At 42.3% G+C, this 21,762-nt stretch overlaps 1 protein-coding gene across 1 annotated transcript in view; it reads left to right on the top strand.

Annotated features, from left to right (window-relative positions):
- Positions 1-21,762, top strand: part of LOC143925685 (dynein axonemal heavy chain 11-like) — a 701,866-nt gene that overhangs the window by 625,311 nt on the left and 54,793 nt on the right. The window contains exon 67 of the mRNA XM_077450147.1: positions 481-596. Coding sequence (XP_077306273.1) covers positions 481-596 — 116 coding nt within the window. The remainder of the gene's footprint in view (positions 1-480; positions 597-21,762) is intronic.

Raw genomic sequence — 21,762 nt, 5'->3', positions numbered from 1 at the left:
ACGTTATAAACAAAACATTTAATTCAATCTTAAAGCAAGTTTGTGTTTTACACATTAAGCTATTTGTGTTTTTGTTTTCTCAAAATCGAACAATTGGCCCAGTCTCAAGAATATTTCAAAGAAAGCAGGACCAATTTGTTCATCAAATGAAATGCCATTTTACTGATAATGTTCTACCGTGAAGTCTTTCTGGGCTGAGAAATAATTATGCAGAAAAACACTTTTGATTTATGCACTCCTCCTGAGCACACAAGACACTTTATCTGAAATACTCTAGGTGTTGTTACTGCTTAATATTCCTTTTAGTAAATGAGTTATGTGTCTGCTGAAAGCTGAGGGTTGAGCATTGTTCAGGCATCAACTTTCGGCACCCTGTGTATTTCTGGGAAAAAGAGAGAACACTCTTTACCATTTATCATGTCATCGTATCACAGTTGCTATCTGAAAAGCAAATAGCTCGCTGATGTTTTCTTTTGTTAGGGTGAACTGGCAATCTCTTCCGAAATGGAGCAACTACAGTCAGCTCTGTTTTTCGATACTGTTCCTGAAACGTGGACGAAGCTGGCATACCCATCAACCTACAATTTGGCTCAGTGGTAAGTTGGGGACAACAGAGCCAAAGGGCCAATAAAGTGTAATGAAACTAAGTTGTAGACTAAAGGACAACTCTGATCAGTGCAAACATTACCAGTAACTGTACATATTATCAAGTTATGTGCATTTCCTTTTTCTTAGTCTGTAAGCTGCAGCAGAACATGCATTCACTATGCTCTCAAACAGCATAAGAGACCTCTAATAAAAAATACAAAAATGGGTGGATCCAGCATGTATATAAAATACATAATAAATAATGGCAACTATGTGGTCCAGAAGAGAGGAGAGAGAGAGCTGGGCAGTCACGTGAGTGCCAGGAGACGCTCTGATATAAGCTACAAATCGGCATTTTATAGATCAGACACTGGGACACATATGTTTTATAACAGAGGGGATGGGATGAAAAGATAATAGTTTTTAAAGCAGCAGTAGGGGAGGGGTGGACGGTGTCTCAAGCTGGCAGGCAGGGAGGGAGGGGGAGAGGAGAACAGAAAAGCACAGAGTAGGGCTGCGGATGACGGAGGCACGTAAACTGACCACAGTGTCAGGGCTCAGCAGCCATGATAAACCATGGTCAGTTTACAGGCGGAGGGAAAAAGCAGGCAGAATCAGCCAGGTTTTTTAAGGTTATAAAGGGAGCCAAATGACAACACAAGCACTGTGCTGTTATGCATGCTTTAAGAGAACAAGATTTATTGATTTTTTTTAGGGTAACAAACACTTTAACCACTTGTCGACCAGTCACCGCTGGCGGCAAGGTGGCTCGGCTGCAAGAATCACCATACCAGTATAGCGGTTCGTGCACTAGCTCCTGTGGGCACGCGCCAATTGGCCAGTGGGGCCGCTTGCGATCATTCCCCGCAGAGACAGAACAGGGATTTGCCAAAGTATACAAGGCAGATCTCCGTTCTGACAGGGGATTACACTGAGATCCTGTCTTTCTGCTTTGCAGGAAGGCGGATCTCTGTGTTATTCCAGGCAGCCCATCCCCCAAACAGATAGTAGTATGTCAGTGCATATTTTTAGCACTGATCACTATAATAATGTCACTGGTTCCCAAAAAAGTGTCAAAAATATCAGTTAGGTGTCCGATCTGTCTGACGCAATGCCACAGCCCCAGTAAAAATCACTGATCGCCGCCATTACTAGTAAAAAAATAAATAAAAAAATACCATAAATCTATCCCCTATTTTATAGACGCTATAACTTTTGCGAAAACCAATCAATATATGCTTATTGTTTGTTTTTTTAACCAAAATATGTAGCAGAATACATATTGGCCTGAATTGATGAAGAAATTAGATTTTTTACATTTTTTATTGGGAATGTTTTATAGCAGAAAATAAAAAGTATAGTTTTTTTCTAAATTGTGCAAAAAATAAAAACGCAGAGATTATCAAATACCACCAAATCTCTATTTGTGGAGGAAAAAAGGACATACATGATATTTGGGTACAGCGTCGCACTACTGCGCAATTGTCAGCTAAATTAACGCAGTGCCCTATTGCAAAACACAGCCTGGTCATTAACCTTTTAACGTTCTGCTCCACCGTTTGGTAGCACACATTTTGAGTCACGCTAATTCATTAAAAAATATGAACTTTAAAGGGTTAAGGGGTAAAACCTTCTGGGGCTGAAGTGGTTAAGCATGAACTTGGGGTGCTCCTGTTTTTATATCTGTAAATGTATACTTTTTTGCTTCTGAAGGCGACTTTCATGTGGAAAGTGGGTGGATGACTGATGTAAGTATGCAGTTCAGGCATTTAAAGGTTTTTGCACATACATAAATCAGCCTTCCAAACCTCCCAATCACAACAAGTTGCCATTCAAACAGCTCTAATGCCCTGTACACACGGTCGGACATTCCGACAACAAAATCCATCTGATTTTTTCAGACGGATTTTGTGCCAAACTTGTCTTGCCTACACACAGTTGGATAAAGTTATCAGAAAATCTGATCATTCTTAACGAGGTGACATACAACACGTACGTCGCGACTATAAACGGGCCAGTAGCCAATAGCTGTGGTCTCTTAATTTATTCTAAGCATGTGTGGCACATTGTCCATCAGAATTGTCTACACACAATTGGAATTTAAACGATTGGATTTTGTTGTCGGAAAATTTTAGATCCTGCTCTCCAACTTTGTGTGTCGGAAATTCTGACGGAAAAAGTCAGATGGAGCCCACATACGATCGGATTTTCTGACAACACGATCCGATCACACATTTTCAGTCGGAAATTCCGACCGTGTGTACAGGGCATTACACTTATGGGTAGTTTTGAAGCTTGCCACAAAATCCCTCCACAATCCTATTGGCCCAGCTCCATGATAGGCAATCTCAATAGCAAATAACAAAGTGTAGGAAGGGAAGGACGGGCGTTGGCACCGAGAAAATGCCAAATCTGTGCCTGCCAAAATGACCTGAGATTCTGCACTGACAGAATATTTAAGAAGGCTACCTGCACCAGTTTACCCCCCTCCCCCCAGTGACAAATGTTTTTAATTTAGTATTTTGTTTGGTACTGCACTGAACAAACGTTATTACTAACCCATCTTTTTTACCTTTTTTACACTCTACAGACTAGCTCATCATGTGCAATACTCTGTGGTGTGAAAAGGTTCGCTGCGGTTTTCAAGCCGTAAAATAACTTAATTTTCTATTAGGTAGAAATGTGGAGGAAAGGTATAAACTCATCCTACGTCAGAGGTATGCAGACAGTTCTTACCAGGACTATCTCAAGGGAAATTAAGCTGCTCAAGTACCTTAAGCTTCCAAAGCCAGCAAGACCCTAATAAGTATACATTTTTCCCAATGCGCAACAACTTGAGACTGGAATTAAAGCAATAATTACCATAAGTAGATCAGTTCTGAAATTCACAAGTCTTGCCACCACATACAGCTCACCCTACAATATGCTCTTCTAGTCCTACAACAGAAATATCCCTGTATATGAAAGGGAATGAAAACTTTTCTTCATAAAACATCATTACTTCATTAAATGCATAAAATTCAATATTTGAACTCCAGCGTATACATTACATACTTTTTTCCTATTGAATGCATAATTTTCTCAAAAATTTTCGACATCAATGAATTATACACAACCTATCTTGTAATTCAATGCCAAATAAAAGTTTACCTAATAGGTTCTCTATCCTAAAGCAGAGCTGCTCCCAAAAGGGGAAGCTCTGCTTGTTTGCCATTCAAAAAAATTCAACGTGCAAGTTGCCGATTAACAAAAACGGCTGGGATGCCGACATTGCAGGATCCCTGGAAAGGTAAGTGTCCTATAATTAAAAGTCAGCAGCCACAGTTTGTGTAGCTGTTGACATTTCATTTTTTGGTGGGGGGGCTGGAGCTCCACTTTAATAAAATATATCTCACAGTTTAAATTATACTGATTTAAACAAAAAAATCCATGTGAATGAAAATGTAAGTACAGACCCAAAATTTAAAAGTGGCAATTTGTTTTTTTTAATGCCATAGTAAAGCTGTATGTTTTATTTTTTGAAATTGCATGCTTTTTTTTATATTTACAACATAATCTTTCTTTATGAATTTGCTTCATAATAAATTCTGCATAAACTCATTCATATAGCAGGTTAACTAACATGGACATTTTTTTTTTAAGGCTGGTGGAAGACACGTAGCAGGTGTCTTCAGCAAAATTACTACAGCAAAATTTGAAAAAACAATCATAAGATACCTTAGGGAAGATCATCTAAATTGACTATGTAAAAAAATGTGTGATGATGTTGTGGTGGTTTAGGTGCTTTGCTAATAGTTTTTTAAAACTATCGATGCACCCCACTGAACCCACCGCCTGTGGAAGGGAATTCCACATCCTTGCCGCTCTTACAGTAAAGAACCCTCTATGCAGTTTAAAGTTAAACCTCTTTTCTTATAATTTTAATGAATGGTCACGTGTCTTATTAAACTCCTTTCCCCTAGAAAGTTTTATCCCTATTGTGGGGTCACCAGTAGGGATGAGCCAGTGGTTTGAGATGAACGTAAGTTTGTCTCGAACATCGGCGTTTGGGGCATGTGGGGCATTCGTGGGAAAATTGAGTGCCACAGAACACCCCATATTGCACTGCGAGATTGCAGAGCATTGCTGTATGATGACTGGCTAGAGCAATGCACCTGACCTGCATGCTTTGGCCAATCACAGCGCACTCTGCTGAGAGAGCCATAATTGGCCCAGGGGCGGATCCAGAGTCTAGTCTCGGGAGGGACACTTCTATAAAATATGTTTTTTTGGGGGCAATTTATATGGGAGATGGCTGGTATTGGCACTTCAATCATTACGGCACCATGGCTGTTATGGTGTCAGGATGATTGAAGCGCATTATTTCTATTAATACATTGTAATATAAAATGAAATGGTTCAACTCACCATAATGCAGAATCAATGGGAGCCCTGAGGGTGTCTTTCGCCATGTCGCCTGCCACCAAATGCGGATTGTCACTTGCCACGTCACTTGTCACCAAATGCGGATTGTTACTTGCCACGTCACCTGCCACACATTGCGGATTGCCACTTGCCACGTCACTTGTCACCAAATGCGGATTGTTACTTGCCACGTAGCCTGCCACACATTGCGGATTGTCACTTGCCACGTAGCCTGCCACACATTGTGGATTGTCACTTGCCACGTCACCTGCCACACATTGCGGATTGTCACTTGCCACGTCACCTGCCACACATTGCTGATTGTCACTTGCCACGTCGTCTGCCACACATTGCGGATTGCCACTTGCCATGTCACCTGCCACACATTGCGGATTGTCACTTGCCACGTCACCTGCCACACATTGCGAATTGCCACGTAGCCTGCCACACATTGCGGATTGCCACTTGCCACGTAGCCTGCCACACATTGCGGATTGCCACTTGCCACGTAGCCTGCCACACATTGCGGATTGCCACTTGCCACGTAGCCTGCCACACATTGCGGATTGTCACCTACTGTGTCACTTTTCTGCTAAGGTGTTCTTTTGTTGAGTCCAGAGTGAAGATAGGCAGAGAGATGATGTAATCTCTCTGCTGCACACAGCTTCCCGCACAGTGAGGGCGGAACTGGAGGGATGCAGGGCAGTGAGAGATGATGTTATCTCCCTGCTCCCCTGCCTACTGGCTTCCTGATTGGCCAGCAGCCCTCCTAAGCCGCCCAGCTGCCCCCCCTTACCCGTCCACTCAGCGCTGGCACCCGCGGAACCGGCCGCGCTGGTACCCGCGGAACCGGCCACAATGGCACCTGCGGAACCGGCCGCACTGGCACCCGCGGAACCGGCCACGGGTACCCACGGAACCGGCCTCGCTGGCACCCGCGGAACCGGCTGCGGGTGCCCGCGGAACCGGACGCGCTGGTACCCGCGGGCCATATTCTCGGAGGGGGCAATTGCCCCGTTGCCCCCCCCCCTGGATCCGCCGCTGAATTGGCCAAAGGCAGGGTGCCTTTAGCCAATCATGGCTCAGGGGACTAAGTCCACGCCCCACACTAAATAAGGCTCCTTACATAGTTGCCAAGTGTAGTGTTGTTGGCCTGGACAGATAGATAGCTTGAGTTAGATTAAGCAGGCAGGTTATTCAGTTAGTGGTTAGTGGCAGTGTATTTGATATATATATATATATATATATATATATATATATACATATATATATATATATATACTCTGCATTTAGCATAGACTTTATATTCAGTGTTTACTCTATATTAATTCAGTCAGTGCAGGCAGTGGATTAATATATATATATATATATATATATATATATATACAGTCTAGTATATGTAAGAAGAAATTGGGACTGCCATAAAATAATAGTAAGAACAGAATACATACATAAATGTATGCTTAATTAAATTGTTTATTATTATAATCTAAAATTCATACCAGACTCTTGGAAAAACATTTGTATCGAATAAATTGGTAGTCACATGACTTACACTTGATATATAATGCTCATAGCAAGCAATGCAATTGATGAGTTGACATTATAGACATAGATAATAAATTAAATACATGAAAATTATACATAATTGAACCAGATGTATCTTGCCATCTAATAGCACTCAACGTGTTTCATGACATTACAGACACTCATCAGGAGTGTAATGCAACAATGTACTATAAAAATAGATAAATATTGATTATTAATACTGCCCTCTAAAAAAAATAAGAAAAAAAATTTTTACCAAAAAAAATGGCGACAGTTTAGTGACTTACAACTCTGGCCCAAGGCTGGGTCCAGCCTTTGCATGGAAACTTATTGGGATCTCGGGTAAGTGTCTCCACCGGGGTTGAGGCGGGAACACCCTGCAAGGGCCAAGGAGAATAGCCAAAGCAAGGCCGGATGGCTTCAGCACAGTTCCGTTATGATATGTTTGCACATATCATGCATAGTGTCCTACAAAGAATGTATAAGAAAAATGAATGAATGAGTGGAGATGTGTGAATCTGAAGGGTCACCTAAGTGTTTCCTCAAGGGGACTACATATGGGGGTGATAGTAGGTGTAAATGTGCCCACCAAACAATTTAATTCTGTCCCAAAAATGGTGCAGACCACCCAAGATATGTGTGAAGGGGGTAATGAAATAACCCCATTAATTACCTGTGAATATGATGTAGGGACCAACTCATGTCTGAATATCCTTCCAAGTGATAGGATCATGCAGAGTGAGCCACCGGCCATCTCAAGCTTATAATATCTATTTTTACAGTACATTGTCGTATGACACTGCTCATGAGTGTCTGTAATGCCATGAAACGCGTTGATTGCTATTAGATGTCAAGATACATCTGGTTCAGTTATGTATAATTTTCATGTATTCAATTTATTATTTATGTTTATCATGTCAACTCATCAATTGTATTGTAAGCATTGAGCATTATATTTCAAGTGTAAGTCGTGTGACTACCAATTTATTCAATACAAAAAGAGTCTGGTATGAATTTTAGATTATAATAATAAACAATTTAATTACGTATACATTTATGTATCTGTTCTTACTATTATTTTATGGCGCACCTCATTTAAAGTCCCAATTTCTTCTTCTTTCCTGTAAACTAGTATATATATATATATATATATATATAGTCTAGTATGTGTATATAAATATATACACAGTGCATTCGGTGGTGTATAGTTTCTAATACATTTCAAGGGGTGTACACAGTATATAATACAGTGTAGTGTGATGTTGCAAAACAAAAAACACATCATGTCTGGAATGCCACAGGCCACTAAAAGAGGGCAAGCAGCTTCTGTGTCTACAGTCAAAGTGGTGGTCATGGACATGGTGCATCCTCTGCACGCTTGTCCTTTTTTTCTGCTGCTGGCAGAGTTGGTAGAGTGGATAATGAAGCCGTGCTCATCCTCCTCATCCTCTGTCACCAAGGCTCAAAGTAATTTGTCTGCCAACACAGCTGCCAAAGTGGCCTATTCCATTGGCTCCTTGTCCACAGTCACTCCTATCCCCACCATCATGCACAGAGGAGTCCCCAGAATTATTCGACCAAAGTTTTGGTTATATGCTGCTGGAAGATGCGCAGCGATTTGAAGGCTCACTGTTGGTTCATAGGTTGAGGAAGGGAGTAGCGTGAGCCTAGAGAGAAGGGGTGCCACAGAAGGACAAGAAACTGGCAGTCATGTTCCCCCAGCTGCAGCATACTGCCAAGTTTGCTCCAGTGATAAGGAGGGAGGGGATGATGAGGTCACTGACTGTACTTGGGTGCCTGTGAGAAGAGAGGAGGAAAGGGAGGAGGAGGCACAACTCCAATGAGGCACGATGACCTCTAGGGGGCAACTTAAGAGCAGCCACCCTATTGCATCACACCGCAAAGCTCCGCAGGTGCAGAGTGCTGCTGACACCCTGCTGACTTTTAAAAGTTCCTTGGTGTGGGTCTTTTTGACACTCATGCAACAGATTGCACCATTGCTGTTTGCAACCTATGTCTGAAGCGGATCAAGCTTGGCCAGAACAGCAGCCGCTTGGGCACCATATGCTTGACCAGACAAATGACGACCTGCCATGCAGTCCGTTGGCAAGAACACTTGAAAGACCCACATCATAGAAAAAGGCAGACTTCTCCTTGCTCTTCATCTGGGATCTCCAACCCTACTATACCTCCAGTCCTCTCAAAAATGTGCACTGAGAGGACAGACAATAGGTGTCCCAAGTACTTGCAGCCAGTTTACTAGCAGTATATCCAAAAAATTGACTTTAGTAGGCAAATTTCCCTACCCCAGTTGCTGAACCGTAAAAAGAAATTAGTACCCAGCCATCCACATGCTCAGCTTCTCAATGTTAGCTTGGCTGAATTGCTATATTTTTTATATTTTTGATATAATATTTCACAACAGGGCCTGTTCCTAAATAAATAGAAAAAAAATCCGCACTTGGCAAAAAGCAATAAAGAAATCAGCAGCTGAACACCATAACCAAGATACTGGGCACAATAAAAATAAAAGAAAAAAAGTGCAGCGCTTAACCAATAAATATTACTAAGACTATTGAACAATTAAAGTGCAAAAAGTGCCAAAAAAACTGTGAAAATAAATGCACAAATACTATTAGGAATAAATCAAGTGTTTAGAAAAATATGAAAAATTATATATGAAAAATTATATATTCAAGTGTCCATATATATTGCAAAAACAAAAGAATAATGTCCAATGTGTGTGTAAAAATAGCTGAAGCTTGATTGCTTAATCAAATTGTATTTGACCACGTGGACCCGTCACCTCTAAACACCATTTAAAGATGGAGGCTTACCAGATCCCCAGTGACCCCCCTGCTAGGGAGTCACAAGAAAAATATACAAGTGCCGTTTAAAAACGAACGAAATTTCTAGCAAAATAAAAAAAACTTCTTAACGTGAGTTTGTATTACAATCGCATATGCGCAATAGGTGTGAGCGTGGCTACACGACGATTGTTTCGTCAAAGGTCTGACGTCATCAGGGGTACGCCCACACCACTGCGCCAAGTCATTTTATAGTCTATTGGCAAGGAAAGGAGCCCAGTCATAGGTTAAAACAAACGCCCTATCTAAACCTAATCTCAAAAAACAAGGGTCAATTTCCTAAAGAAATAAAAAAATAAACAAATAAAAAAACGGCCGTATAACAATACAGGCCGATCGGAATACTTAAGTGTTTATATTCCGCCCTCAAGTGGTTATCAATAGTAATTACTTAAAAATAAAAAAATAATAATAAAAATAAAAATGCCTCCATCTAGTGGTTGCAAAAGATAACTACAATTAAACAATGTCTATGTATAGACCGGCTAACCGTCATTGCCAACAGTCTACTGATATAACAATGTCACACCATATAAATCAAAAGGGCAACATATAATCCATAACAAACAAAAATATAATATAAAGTTTCTTCCCCTTAATAAGATTTTACTCATAATAAAGGAGTGTTATGACAAAAATTAATATACCATGTTTGTTAAATTCCTAAATCCAGTGCCACCGACAATCAATGCACATTAACTACTAGATGGATCAGGGAGAGGGACATCAACCATTTTTTATAAAACAGTTGATGTTCCACTCCACATTGAGGCCCCCAGGGACATGCGTGCCTAATTTATATATCCAATTAGTCTCAGCTCGTGAAATAATGTGCTTCCCATTACTTCCACGCCCATGGGAAACATACTTTTCAATGGCTAAAAAAGTAGTACCCCTTGGGTCACGATTATGTTTCAAGTCATAATGTTTACTAACATAATAAATAAAATAAGTGCAGCGCTAAAAGGCACCTATATAAAAGTATGTGTACAAAAATAAATAACAAATGATAAACAATGGTCAACTAGAGTCCCAAGAGAATATTCACAATCGTGAAGCGAGTCCACCAAAACTTCAAGATTGAGTACTTCCCATCGTGGAACATATAAGATTCTCAAATGGCATACATGAAGTTAAGAACACCCAACCTTCTCAGGCCTTAGAAATTCTTGGAATCAGATTATGAAGTATTTATTAAAGGTGGATACTCTTACCGGATAGGTTGGACACATCCACCGTATAGTAGTGTGTCATAAAGGCTTATGGGGGAACTCCGATCACACAACCCAGGTATAGCCAGCCAGATGATGGTTCACCTCAGGGTTCCTCGTCTTGAATCCCTTATGGTTTCCGATTGAAGAGGATCAGTGAGCCTTCCAAGCCGTGAACAGCTGTAGAACTTGACACCAAATATCTCCTGGAGACTCTCCATAGGAGAGAAATGTATAAAAAACACCTCTCATGGTGAAATAAAACCAGTCATGGTTTATTGAAAATATCTGGATATATGATAAATAAAACAATTAGTCCATAAAAATCACATGATAAGTATTTAAAAAGAAAAATAGCAATGTGGGGAGCAGAAAAATGCAGGCCCTATGCGTTTCGACCGCAAAGTTGTCTACTGGGGCATAACCTGACTCCCCCACATTGCCACAATTTATAAACTAAATAATTAAGCAGTAATAGAGGCCCATGGGAAATGACCGCCCACGAGATTAACCCATGAGTGTGCTCCCACAACGTTAAGGACGCAAACAAACAGGACACTCTACATAGCTCTATACATCAAATGCCACATACCTGACCAATTGTATGTTGTATCAAATAATAATGAAAATTATTAGTATGAGCCACAAAATCAAGAACTAGCTAGAAACACAAACTAGATCACCCACCTCCCGGAGTGATCATACTTCCTGCGTTCCAGCATGTGCATTGGAAGCAGGAAGTAAATGCGTTTACTATCTGGGTGCCCGTGGCCATATAGAGGACCCACACCCCCATATGGCACCAAGACCTCGTTCATAAATGAATGTTTACATGATCTACCGCCCCAATTTCTTTATAAAGGGAGATTATGTCGTAGTAAACACAGCGACAACAACAATCTGCGTTACAAACCTCACTTCCAAACGACGTTGAAGGTAAACATCCCTCTGCGTCATATCCAGGGAGGAACTGCACACTCCGACCACACTCAACCAATGGGAGCACGGGCAGGAACCGGCATCACAGGACATGACGTAGTCCCGATGGGCGTCATATCCGCGTTCCAGTGGCTGGAACGCAAAGGAGAACTGACGGCGTCATATCCGGGACCTGGTATGTCGTATCCGCGTTCCAGCAACTGGAACGCAAACACTACCAGGCACGGTCAGCAGGAACAAACAGGGCACAAGTCTCCCACGGTGCGGCAATGGACAGTTCGCCCAAGCGCCAACCCAAATAGACCCAAAGGTGCCCTTACACAACCCCAAAGGCCAGCGCCAATACTCAGCAACAAAATTAAAATGAAATAAATGAGAATGGAAGTAAAAATAAAAATAAAGATAAATATAAATGAATAAAGATGAAAATGAAAATAAAAATGAATAAAATACAAAAGAAAATGAAAAAAAAAATTGAAATTAGAAATATATGTATGATACATATCAAGTAGTAAAACCAGAACCCCTTATAAGGCTCAAGGATAGATACGATGAAACATAGCCAGCCATCGCAGGGTGTCCGAGCCTACCACACCAAAATAAAACAATAAACCAAATTGGGATAAGAAAAAACAGAGAGTGCCACTCACCCCTGGTCTATGAAGCAATTGATATACCAATCAACGTTAATACCGTGGGGTGAGTAGCACCTCAACTCGTATATCCAATAAGTTTCAAGTCGGGACATACCCCTAACTCGTGGTTCCCCTCTCCAGTGGGGGGTGAACTTGTCGATCACTTGGAACATGGTACCCTTAGGGTCCTTCTGATGGTGTTCCAAATAATGGCGAGGTACTGTATGTTTGTCGCAACCTTTTTTTGATTTTTGCAATATGTTTGTTTACTCGAATGAAAAACTCTCTTTTGGTGCGACCCACATATTGCATTTTGCATGGACATGTAATTAAATATACAATATATTTCGTGGTGCACGTGGTAAAATGTTTCATATTGTATGCACGAGATGTGGCACTTGATGTAAAAGTGTCAGATTTACGCTTGAGAACATTGTGTGAGCACACATTACACTTTCTGCAGGGGAAATAGCCCCTACACTCTGAAAAGAATGTTGGTTTCTTAGGGGGGTCAATAACATTCGGGGCCAACTCCCCCCTGACAGAACCGGCGCCCCTAAATATAATTCCTGCCCGTTCAGGTAAGACTGGTCCCAGTATTTTATCGCTGAGGAAAACCTTCCAATGTCTATTCATTATCTTTGTAATTTCTCTATGTTGAACTGAGGACGTGAAAAGAGACCACTTAAAGTGGTCCCTTTCCCAAATTTTTGGTCTAGAAAGCAACAATGATTTTCTATCAATTTATTGTACGGTTGTAATGTCCCTATCCAAAGTTTCAGGTCTATAACCTTTCACCAGGAACCTTTGTCTCAAAATCGCTGATTGAGACAGATAGTCTCCTGTATTGGAACAATTTAGTCTCAAACGTAGAAATTGTCCTTTCAGAATGGACTTCAACCATTGTTGGTGGTGGCAACTGTCCACCGGAATATATCCGTTGCGGTCAGTAGATTGAAAATAGGTTCGCAACACCAATTGCCGCTTGATCACTGAAATTACTAGATCAAGGAAATGTATAGTGTTGGCACTCGCTTCAAAGGTGAGAGAAATACCCTGATTATTAGCATTCAACTCCGCCATAAAGATGTCGTCTATGTACCTAGCCAACAGGACCAATTCTGGTCTCTTGTGGGCATAGAGGACATCCTCCTCCCACTGGACCATAAATAGATTAGCTAGGCTGGGGGCATACTTAGCCCCCATAGCCACGCCCTTGATTTGAGAGTAAAACTCATCCTGAAACCAGAAATAATTATGGTCTGTGGCAAATTTTAATAGCTCCATAATATAATTCTTATGAATCAATGGCAGGGCGGATTTCTTAAATAGGAAAAATTCCACAGCAGCCAAACCCAAATCTAACGGAATGGATGTATATAGGGCTGACACGCCTGCCGTCACAAGGAGAAGATCATCCTGATATTCCACTTGTTCTAGCAGATTGATAGTGTCACGAGTGTCCTTCAAATAGGAGGGTATGTCTTTAACTAAGAGTTGCAAGTAAAAATCAATGTATTTCCCAATCCTTGAGGTAACCTAGTCTATCCCGCTCACGATCGGCCAGCCGGGGGGGTTGATTGGGTCCTTGCGTACCTTGGGAAGGTAATATATGCCTGGGATCCTCGGGACCAAAGGGAGTAAATATTCCTGTTCCTTTTTATTAAGAATATTTAATGAAAAGCCTTCATTAACTAATGATGTTAAAGCTGATTTGTATTCCACTGTAGGGTCCTTAGAAAGAACCTTATAAGTAGTACGATCCTTTAACAGTAATTTCATCTCAGTAATGTAATCTATTTTTTCTAAAACAACTAACCCTCCTCCCTTATCTGCAAGGTAAATTATAAGATCCTTTCTATCGCAAAGGGACCGAAGGCCCGATGCGATAGCAGGATCCTGATGAGTACGTTTTTTGGGTAGTGAATCCAAGTCCTGAAGGACAAGATTTTTAAATACGTTGATGGAATGCGACGCAGTGTTAGGGGGGTTAAAAAGGGATGGATTTGAAAGACCCGAGTGCAAGGTATCCACTGATGTTTACTAACATTATGCTTGACAAAGCCCTTACAAATATTAGTTATATGTTCACCCAGACATATGTGTAACATACGAACTGTGCGTCCCACATACTCTAAACCGCAGGGAAACCTGAGGAGATACACGACACACTTAGTAGAGCATGTAATAAAAGTTGGGATGGGATACGTGAGCCCCGTTCCACTTGAGGTGAACTCTGTGAATCTCCTCCCCCGTTGTGTATTCAACTTACAGGCTCTACACTTACCACAAGGGAAAAAACCCTTTATATCACCAAAAAAGAGGGTCTTTTTGGAGGACCAGGAACATTAGGAGCAATCATGTTCCTTAAGTTAGTAGCACCTCTAAAAATAACATTCGGTCTGTCTGACAGTAGAGGGCCAAGAACACTGTCATTCTTTATTACTGGCCAATGTTTCTTTATCCAGTTGCCGACCGCCGCACGACGATGTACGTCGATAGCATGGCACGGGCAGGCATATTGGCGTACATGTACGTCCCTTGCCTCCCGCGGGTCGGGGGCCCGATCGGGCCCCCGCCCGGTGCCTGCGGCGGTCGGTATTCGTGCGGGAGCGATCCCGGACGAGGGGACGGCCATTCGTTCATGGCCACCCCCTCGCGATCGCTCCCGACGAATAGGAATCCCCCGTGACATCACTTCCTCTCCTGTAATGTAAACACAGGAGAGGAAGTGATGTATTCTCTCCTCCGTGTCGGTATTTTTCATTCCGACACGGAGGAGAGCGGATCGGTGAGTTGCACCAACACTCTACACACACAGTAGAACATGCCAGGCACACTCACACTCCCCCTTTACCCCCCGATCACCCCCCCAATTACCCCTGCCCCCCAGTCACAGTGACACCAATGTCATTTTTTTTTTTTTTTTTTTTTTTTGCATTGGTGTCATTTGTGACTGTAATAACTGTTAGGGCAGTTAGAGTTAGCCCCCTTTAGTTCTAATGTACCCCCCTAACCCCCCCAATAAAGGTTTAACCCCGTGATCACCCCCCGTCGCCAGTGTCACTAAGGCTGGGTTCACATTGCAGCGGTTTATGAGAACGAATGTGATTCGCACCGCACTGCAGTGCAAATCACATCCGATCTCTGTGCGATTCGAGTTCAGCCATTCGCCGCACCCGCCGCACCCGCCACACCCGCCGCACCCACCGCACCCACCGCAAATTCGCACGGGACCCTTTTTTTGGCCCGCAGCAGAATCGGATCGCATGGGTGTTCACACCATGCGATCCGAGTTTGCAGATCGCACTGCGATATGCGAACTGATCTGGGGGTGTCATTAACATTTCACTGACACTCCCAGCAGTTCGCATAGGGCAGTGTGAACTGCCGCCGGGAGGCATGCGATGCGGGAACCCGCCGCGGATTTGCGGCGTTTCCGCATCGCTCCAGTGTGAACCCAGCCTAATAAGCGATCATTTTTCTGATCGCCGTATTAGTGTCACAGGTGACGCTAGTTAGGCAGGTAGGTATTTAGGTTCGCCGCAGCTTTTTATAGCGCCAGGGACCCCCATATACTACCGCATAAAGCCCCCTGATTGCCCCCTAGTTAACCCTTTCACCAGTGATCACCATATAACTGTTACAGGTGACGCTGGTTGGTTAGTTATTTTTTATAGTTTCAGGGCACCCGCCATTTATTACCTAATAAAGGTTTAACCCCCTGATCACCCGGCGGGTGTCATTTGTGACTAATAACTGTTAGGGCAGTTAGGGTTAGCCCCCTTTAGTTCTAAGGTACCCCCCTAACCCCCCCAATAAAGGTTTAACCCCGTGATCACCCCCCGTCGCCAGTGTCACTAAGGCTGGGTTCACATTGCAGCGGTTTATGAGAACGGATGTGATTCGCACCGCACTGCAGTGCAAATCACATCCGATCTCTGTGCGATTCGAGTTCAGCCATTCGCCGCACCCGCCGCACCCGCCACACCTGCCGCACCCGCCGCAAATTCGCACGGGACCCTTTTTTTGGCCCGCAGCAGAATCGGATCGCATGGGTGTTCACACCATGCGATCCGAGTTTGCAGATCGCACTGCGATATGCGAACTGATCTGGGGGTGTCAGTAACATTTCACTGACACTCCCAGCAGTTCGCATAGGGCAGTGTGAACTGCCGCCGGGAGGCATGCGATGCGGGAACCCGCCGCGCATTCGTGGCGTTCCCGCATCGCTCCAGTGTGAACCCAGCCTAATAAGCGATCGTTTTTCTGATCGCTGTATTAGTGTCACAGGTGACGCTAGTTAGGCAGGTAGGTATTTAAGTTCGCCGCAGCTTTTTATAGCGCCAGGGACCCCCATATACTACCGCATAAAGCCCCCTGATTGCCCCCTAGTTAACCCTTTCACCAGTGATCACCATATAACTGTTACAGGTGACGCTGATTGGTTAGTTATTTTTTTTATAGTTTCAGGGCACCCGCCATTTATTACCTAGTCTCACTAGTGTACCCCTAAATTTAGGGGTGTCTACTTTCCAAAATGGGGTCATTTGGGGGGGGTTTGTGCCATCTTGGCATTTTATGGCCTTCAAAACTGTAACGCCCTTAGAAAGCCTGAAGGCGGTGCTTGGTTTTCGGGGCCCCGTACGCGGCTAGGCTCCCAAAAAGTCCCACATATGTGGTATCCCCGTACTCAGGAGAAGCAGCAGAATTTATTTTGGGGTGTCATTTCACATATGCCCATGGCATGCGTGAGCAATATATCATTTAGTGACAACTTTGTGAAAAAAAAAAAAAAAAGTTTGTAATTTTCCCGCAACTTGTGGCAAAATATAAAATATTCCATGGACTCAACATGCCTCTCAGCAAATAGCTTGGGGTGTCTACTTTCTAAAATGGGGTCATTTGTGGGGGTTTTGTGCCATCTTGGCATTTTATGGCCTTCAAAACTGTAATAGGTAGTGAGAAGTGAACTCAAAAATTTACGCCCTTAGAAAGCCTGAAGGCGGTGCTTGGTTTTCGGGGCCCCGTACGCGGCTAGGCTCCCAAAAAGTCCCACATATGTGGTATCCCCGTACTCAGGAGAAGCAGCAGAATTTATTTTGGGGTGTTATTTCACATACGCCCATAGCATGTGTGAGCAATATATCATTTAGTGACAACTTTGTGTAAAAAAAAAAAAAAATTTTTTTTTTTGTCATTATTCAATCGCTTGAGGCAAAAAAATAAAATATTCAATGGGCTCAACATGCCTCTTATCAATTTCCTTAGGGGGTCTACTTTCCAAAATGGGGTCATTTGGGGGGGTTTTGTACTGCCCTGCCATTTTAGCACCTCAAGAAATTAGATAGGCAGTCGTAAACTAAAAGCTGCGTAAATTGCAGAAAACGTACCTTAGTTTGTAGATGTGACAACTTTTGCGCAAACCAATAAATATACAATTATTGACTTTTTTTTTACCAAAGACATGTGGCTGAATACATTTTGGCCTAAATGTATGACTAAAATTGAGTTTATTGGATTTTTCTAATAACAAAAAGTAGAAAATATCATTTTTTTTCAAAATTTGCGGTCTTTTTACGTTTATATCGCAAAAAATAAAAATCGCAGAGGCAATCAAATACCATCAAAAGAAAGCTCTATTTGTGGGAAGAAAAGGACGCAAATTTTGTTTGGGTACAACATTGCATGACCGCGCAATTACCAGTTAAAGCAGCGCAGTGCCAAAGTGTAAAAAGACCTCTGGTCATTTACCAGCAAAATGGTCCGGTCTGAAAGTGGTTATAATCCTCTTAATGGCCCAATGCTGACTACAAAAAGTCGTGATAAAGGCTAAACCGTAATTATCAGCGCTATCAACTCTCGGAGGCTTATCAGCCAATAATGCCTGACTATCCTTATTGCCAACATCGGCTATAATAGAGTCGGGTGTCACCATCGTAACCCTTGGCCAAAAATCAGTTTTTTAGAATCAATGCTTCTTTGTGAAAATCCTCAAGGTTAGTGCAGTTACGCTTTAAACGCAAAAATTGGCCTTTGGGTACAGCCGCCAACCACAAGTTATGATGGCACAAATCCAAAGGGATATAACCATTCATATCAGTTTTTTTGAAAAACGTAGTGGTAACTATTTTATTTTCCACAATAGAGATCTTTAGATCCAAGAAGTGGATATTGGTAGAACTCAATTCATGGCTGAGAGCTATACCACGATCATTACTGTTCAGATGGGATAGGAAAAGTTCTACAGATGTAATGTCACAATCCCATATGGACAGAATATCATCAATTAATCTTTTCCAGGCAACCAACTCTAGTGGCCTGTTCCCCAAAACAATATCCTCTTCCCATTTTGCAATAAAGAGGTTGGCCATACTGGGAGCAAATTTAGCACCCATGGCCATCCCCTTTATCTGCAAAAAATGGGCTTCCTCATACCAGAAATGGTTATGCGTCATTGCCAATTCAAGTAATTCTAAAATAAAATTATGCTGGGTAACTGAGATGGTATTATCCTGAGATAAAAAATATTGTACTGCATCATAACCCAATTGATGGGAAATGGCCGTGTACATAGTTACATTGTCACTATGGTTGAACTAGATAGACTGGTGTCTTCAACCTTACTAACTATGTAACTATGTAACTATGACGAAAAACATTTATGTTGGTTGCTGTGTTATTGGGAGAGTTAAAAAGAGAGGCATTTGACAAGTCTGAATGGACAATCGTTGTTGATTCCCTAGCAAGTTGTCTGGTAGGGTTGCTCATGATGTATCTTTTTATATTTAATTTACGCATATATCTTTGGATATCAATAAAGGTCTGAAATCTATTAAGATTACACGGAGGTGTAAATTTCAGACCCTTACTGAGGGTTACCAACTCCTCCTTAGATAGCTCTTTGGTGCTGAGATTAAAAATACCACTGCTGTCTACGTCCTTCTCCTTTTTGGGGTGAAGATGCTTCCCCCCTCTGCACCCTCTCTTGTGTCTCCGTTTCTTTTGTATCCCCCTCGTGTCCCCTCCTGAAAACCCTGTTGGTAATGGTTTCCTGCTGAGGGATGATTATACGGGGGTTGTGAAACCACATAATTACTAGTAGGCCCAGGATGTCTTACTAAACCATTAGTAAAGGGGGCATATCTGTTAGAGGCATCAACTCTCACATCAAGGGATCATCTCATATCATTACTCCCACTACTGTTGCGAAAAAAAGGTTTCCCCCCCTTGTGTCTCCAAGGTGGGGGAGGACCTCTATACGGTGAATGTTGATGATGATTTGAATTTCCCCTACCGCCCCATCCCCTGTTGGGGTTAGGACGTGGTTGTGATTCTTAACCCTTCCAACGCCCAGTAGATACTGGGGAAACTTGGTGTGGGAGTCCCTGTAAATGTTGAGGGACAAAGGTATTACCACCCCCTACCCCCACATTATGGGTAACAGGGCCTGTTCCTGCGCCCAACAAGAGTAACTGAGTCGTTACAGTGCTCTGGCACCACCAAATCCAAAGGACCAATTTTTCTGCCCCTGTTTAACAGGGGCATACAATTACAGTTTTTGATATAATATTTCACAGCAGGGCCCATTCCTGTGTCCAAAAAGTGTAACTGTGAGGGGTTACAGTGTTCTGGCACTACCAAAACCAAAGATCCAATTTTTCTGCCCTTGTTTAACAGGGGCATGCAATTACAGTTTTTGATATAATATTTCACAGCAGGGCCCGTTCCTGCACCCAACTAGTGTAACTTGAGTGGTTACAGTGTTCTGGCACCACCAATACCTAAGGCCCAATTTTTCTGAAGAGTATATAGGGCGGGCCATATAGTATATATAGTATCTCACAAAAGTAAGTACACCCCTCACATTTTTGTAAATATTTTATTATATCTTTTCATGTGACAACACTGAAGAAATTACACTTTGCTATTGCCAGGATCTGACAATACATTACAACCGCAAGCAGTTTTGAATTCAATTTTTGTAATTTTGCAGTAGTACTGTTATAAACATGGGAAAAATGCACTACTTTACAGCCAGACTAAGGAGACCCCAAGGCACGATATTTAAAGGAGTATTTCATTTTTATTGTTTCATTTTAAGCATTATTAAAATCACTGCTCCTGAAAAAACAGCAGTTTTTAAAACTTTTTTTTGCATTGATGTCCCCTGGGGCGGGACCCGGGTCCCCAAACCCTTTTTAGCCAATAACATACATATAAGCCTTTAAAATTAGCACTTTTGATTTTCATGTTCGTGTCCCATAGAGTTTAACGGTGTTTGTGTGTTTGCACAAATGTTTTGCCTGTTCGCATGGAGGTGTTCGGCTCCAGAGAGAATAAGTTCAGTGCTCGCAACCTTTCTTCATAACTAATATCCTCCAGTCCCTTTATTAGCTTTGTTGCCCCTCTCTGTACTCGCTCCATTTCCAGTACATCCTTCCTGAGGACTGGTGCCCAGAACTTGACAGCATACTCCAGGTGAGGCCATACCAGAGTCTTGTAGAGTGGGAGAATTATCGCTTTATCTCTTGAGTTAATCCCCTTTTTAATGCATGCCACTATTCTGTTTGCTTTGTTAGCAGCAGCTTGGCATTGCATGCCCTTGCTGAACCTATCATCTACTAGGACCCCCAGGTCCTTTCCATCCTTGACTGCCCCAGAGGTTCTCCCCCAGTGCATAGATTGCATTCATATTTTTGCCACCCAGATGCATTATGTAACATTTTACTACATTAAACCTCATTTGCCATATAGTTGCTCACCCCATTCATTTGTTCAGATCTTCTTGCAAGATTTCCACATCCTGCTGAGAAGTTATTGCCCTGCTTAGCTTAGTATCACCCACAAATACAGAGATTGAATTGTTTCCCTCCAGGTCATTTATGATCAAATTAAATAGGATTGGTTCCAGCACAGAACCCACTTTCCACCCCTTACTATTCCGAAAATTCAGATACACCACGTCTACGGGCCTTCCTTTATCTAGATGGCAGCTCACCTCCTCATTGAAGGTTAATAGATTGGTTTGGCAAGAATGATTCTTCACAAATCCATGCTATTTACTGCTAATGATTCAGTTTTCATTACTAAAATCTTGAATATAGTCCCTTTTCATCCCTTCCAAGAGCTTGCATACTATTAATGTTAGGCTAACTGGTCTGTAATTCCCAGGGATGTATTTTGGCCATTTTTTTGGTGCTACATTGGCTTTTCTCCAATCAGCTGGTACCATTCCAGTCAGTAGACTGTCAGTAAAACAATGGTCTGGCAATTACTTGACTGAGTTCCCTAAGGACCCTCGGGTGCTAGCCATCTGGTCCTGGTGACTTATTAATGTTAAGTTTTCCAAGTTTATTTCTAATTATGTCCTCTGTTAGCCATGAAGGTGCTTTCTGTGATTTGTCATGAGGATAAACACTGCAGTTTTGGTTACTGAAGCCCCACGATTCCCTTGTGGAGCTTGAGGAGAAGAATAAATTCAATACCTTTGCAATCTTCCCATCCTTTGTAACCAGATTTCCTTCCACTTTCTTTATGGGGCCAATATGGTCTGTCCTCCCTTTTTTA

This window comes from Lithobates pipiens, unplaced genomic scaffold, assembly GCF_037356315.1.
Source record: "Lithobates pipiens isolate NorthernLeopardFrog02 unplaced genomic scaffold, aLitPip1_a1.2 Scaffold_22, whole genome shotgun sequence".
NCBI classification, from domain to species: Eukaryota; Metazoa; Chordata; class Amphibia; order Anura; family Ranidae; genus Lithobates; species Lithobates pipiens.
Note: the sequence above shows the minus strand (reverse complement) of the source record. Positions and strands in the feature narration are given on the sequence as shown.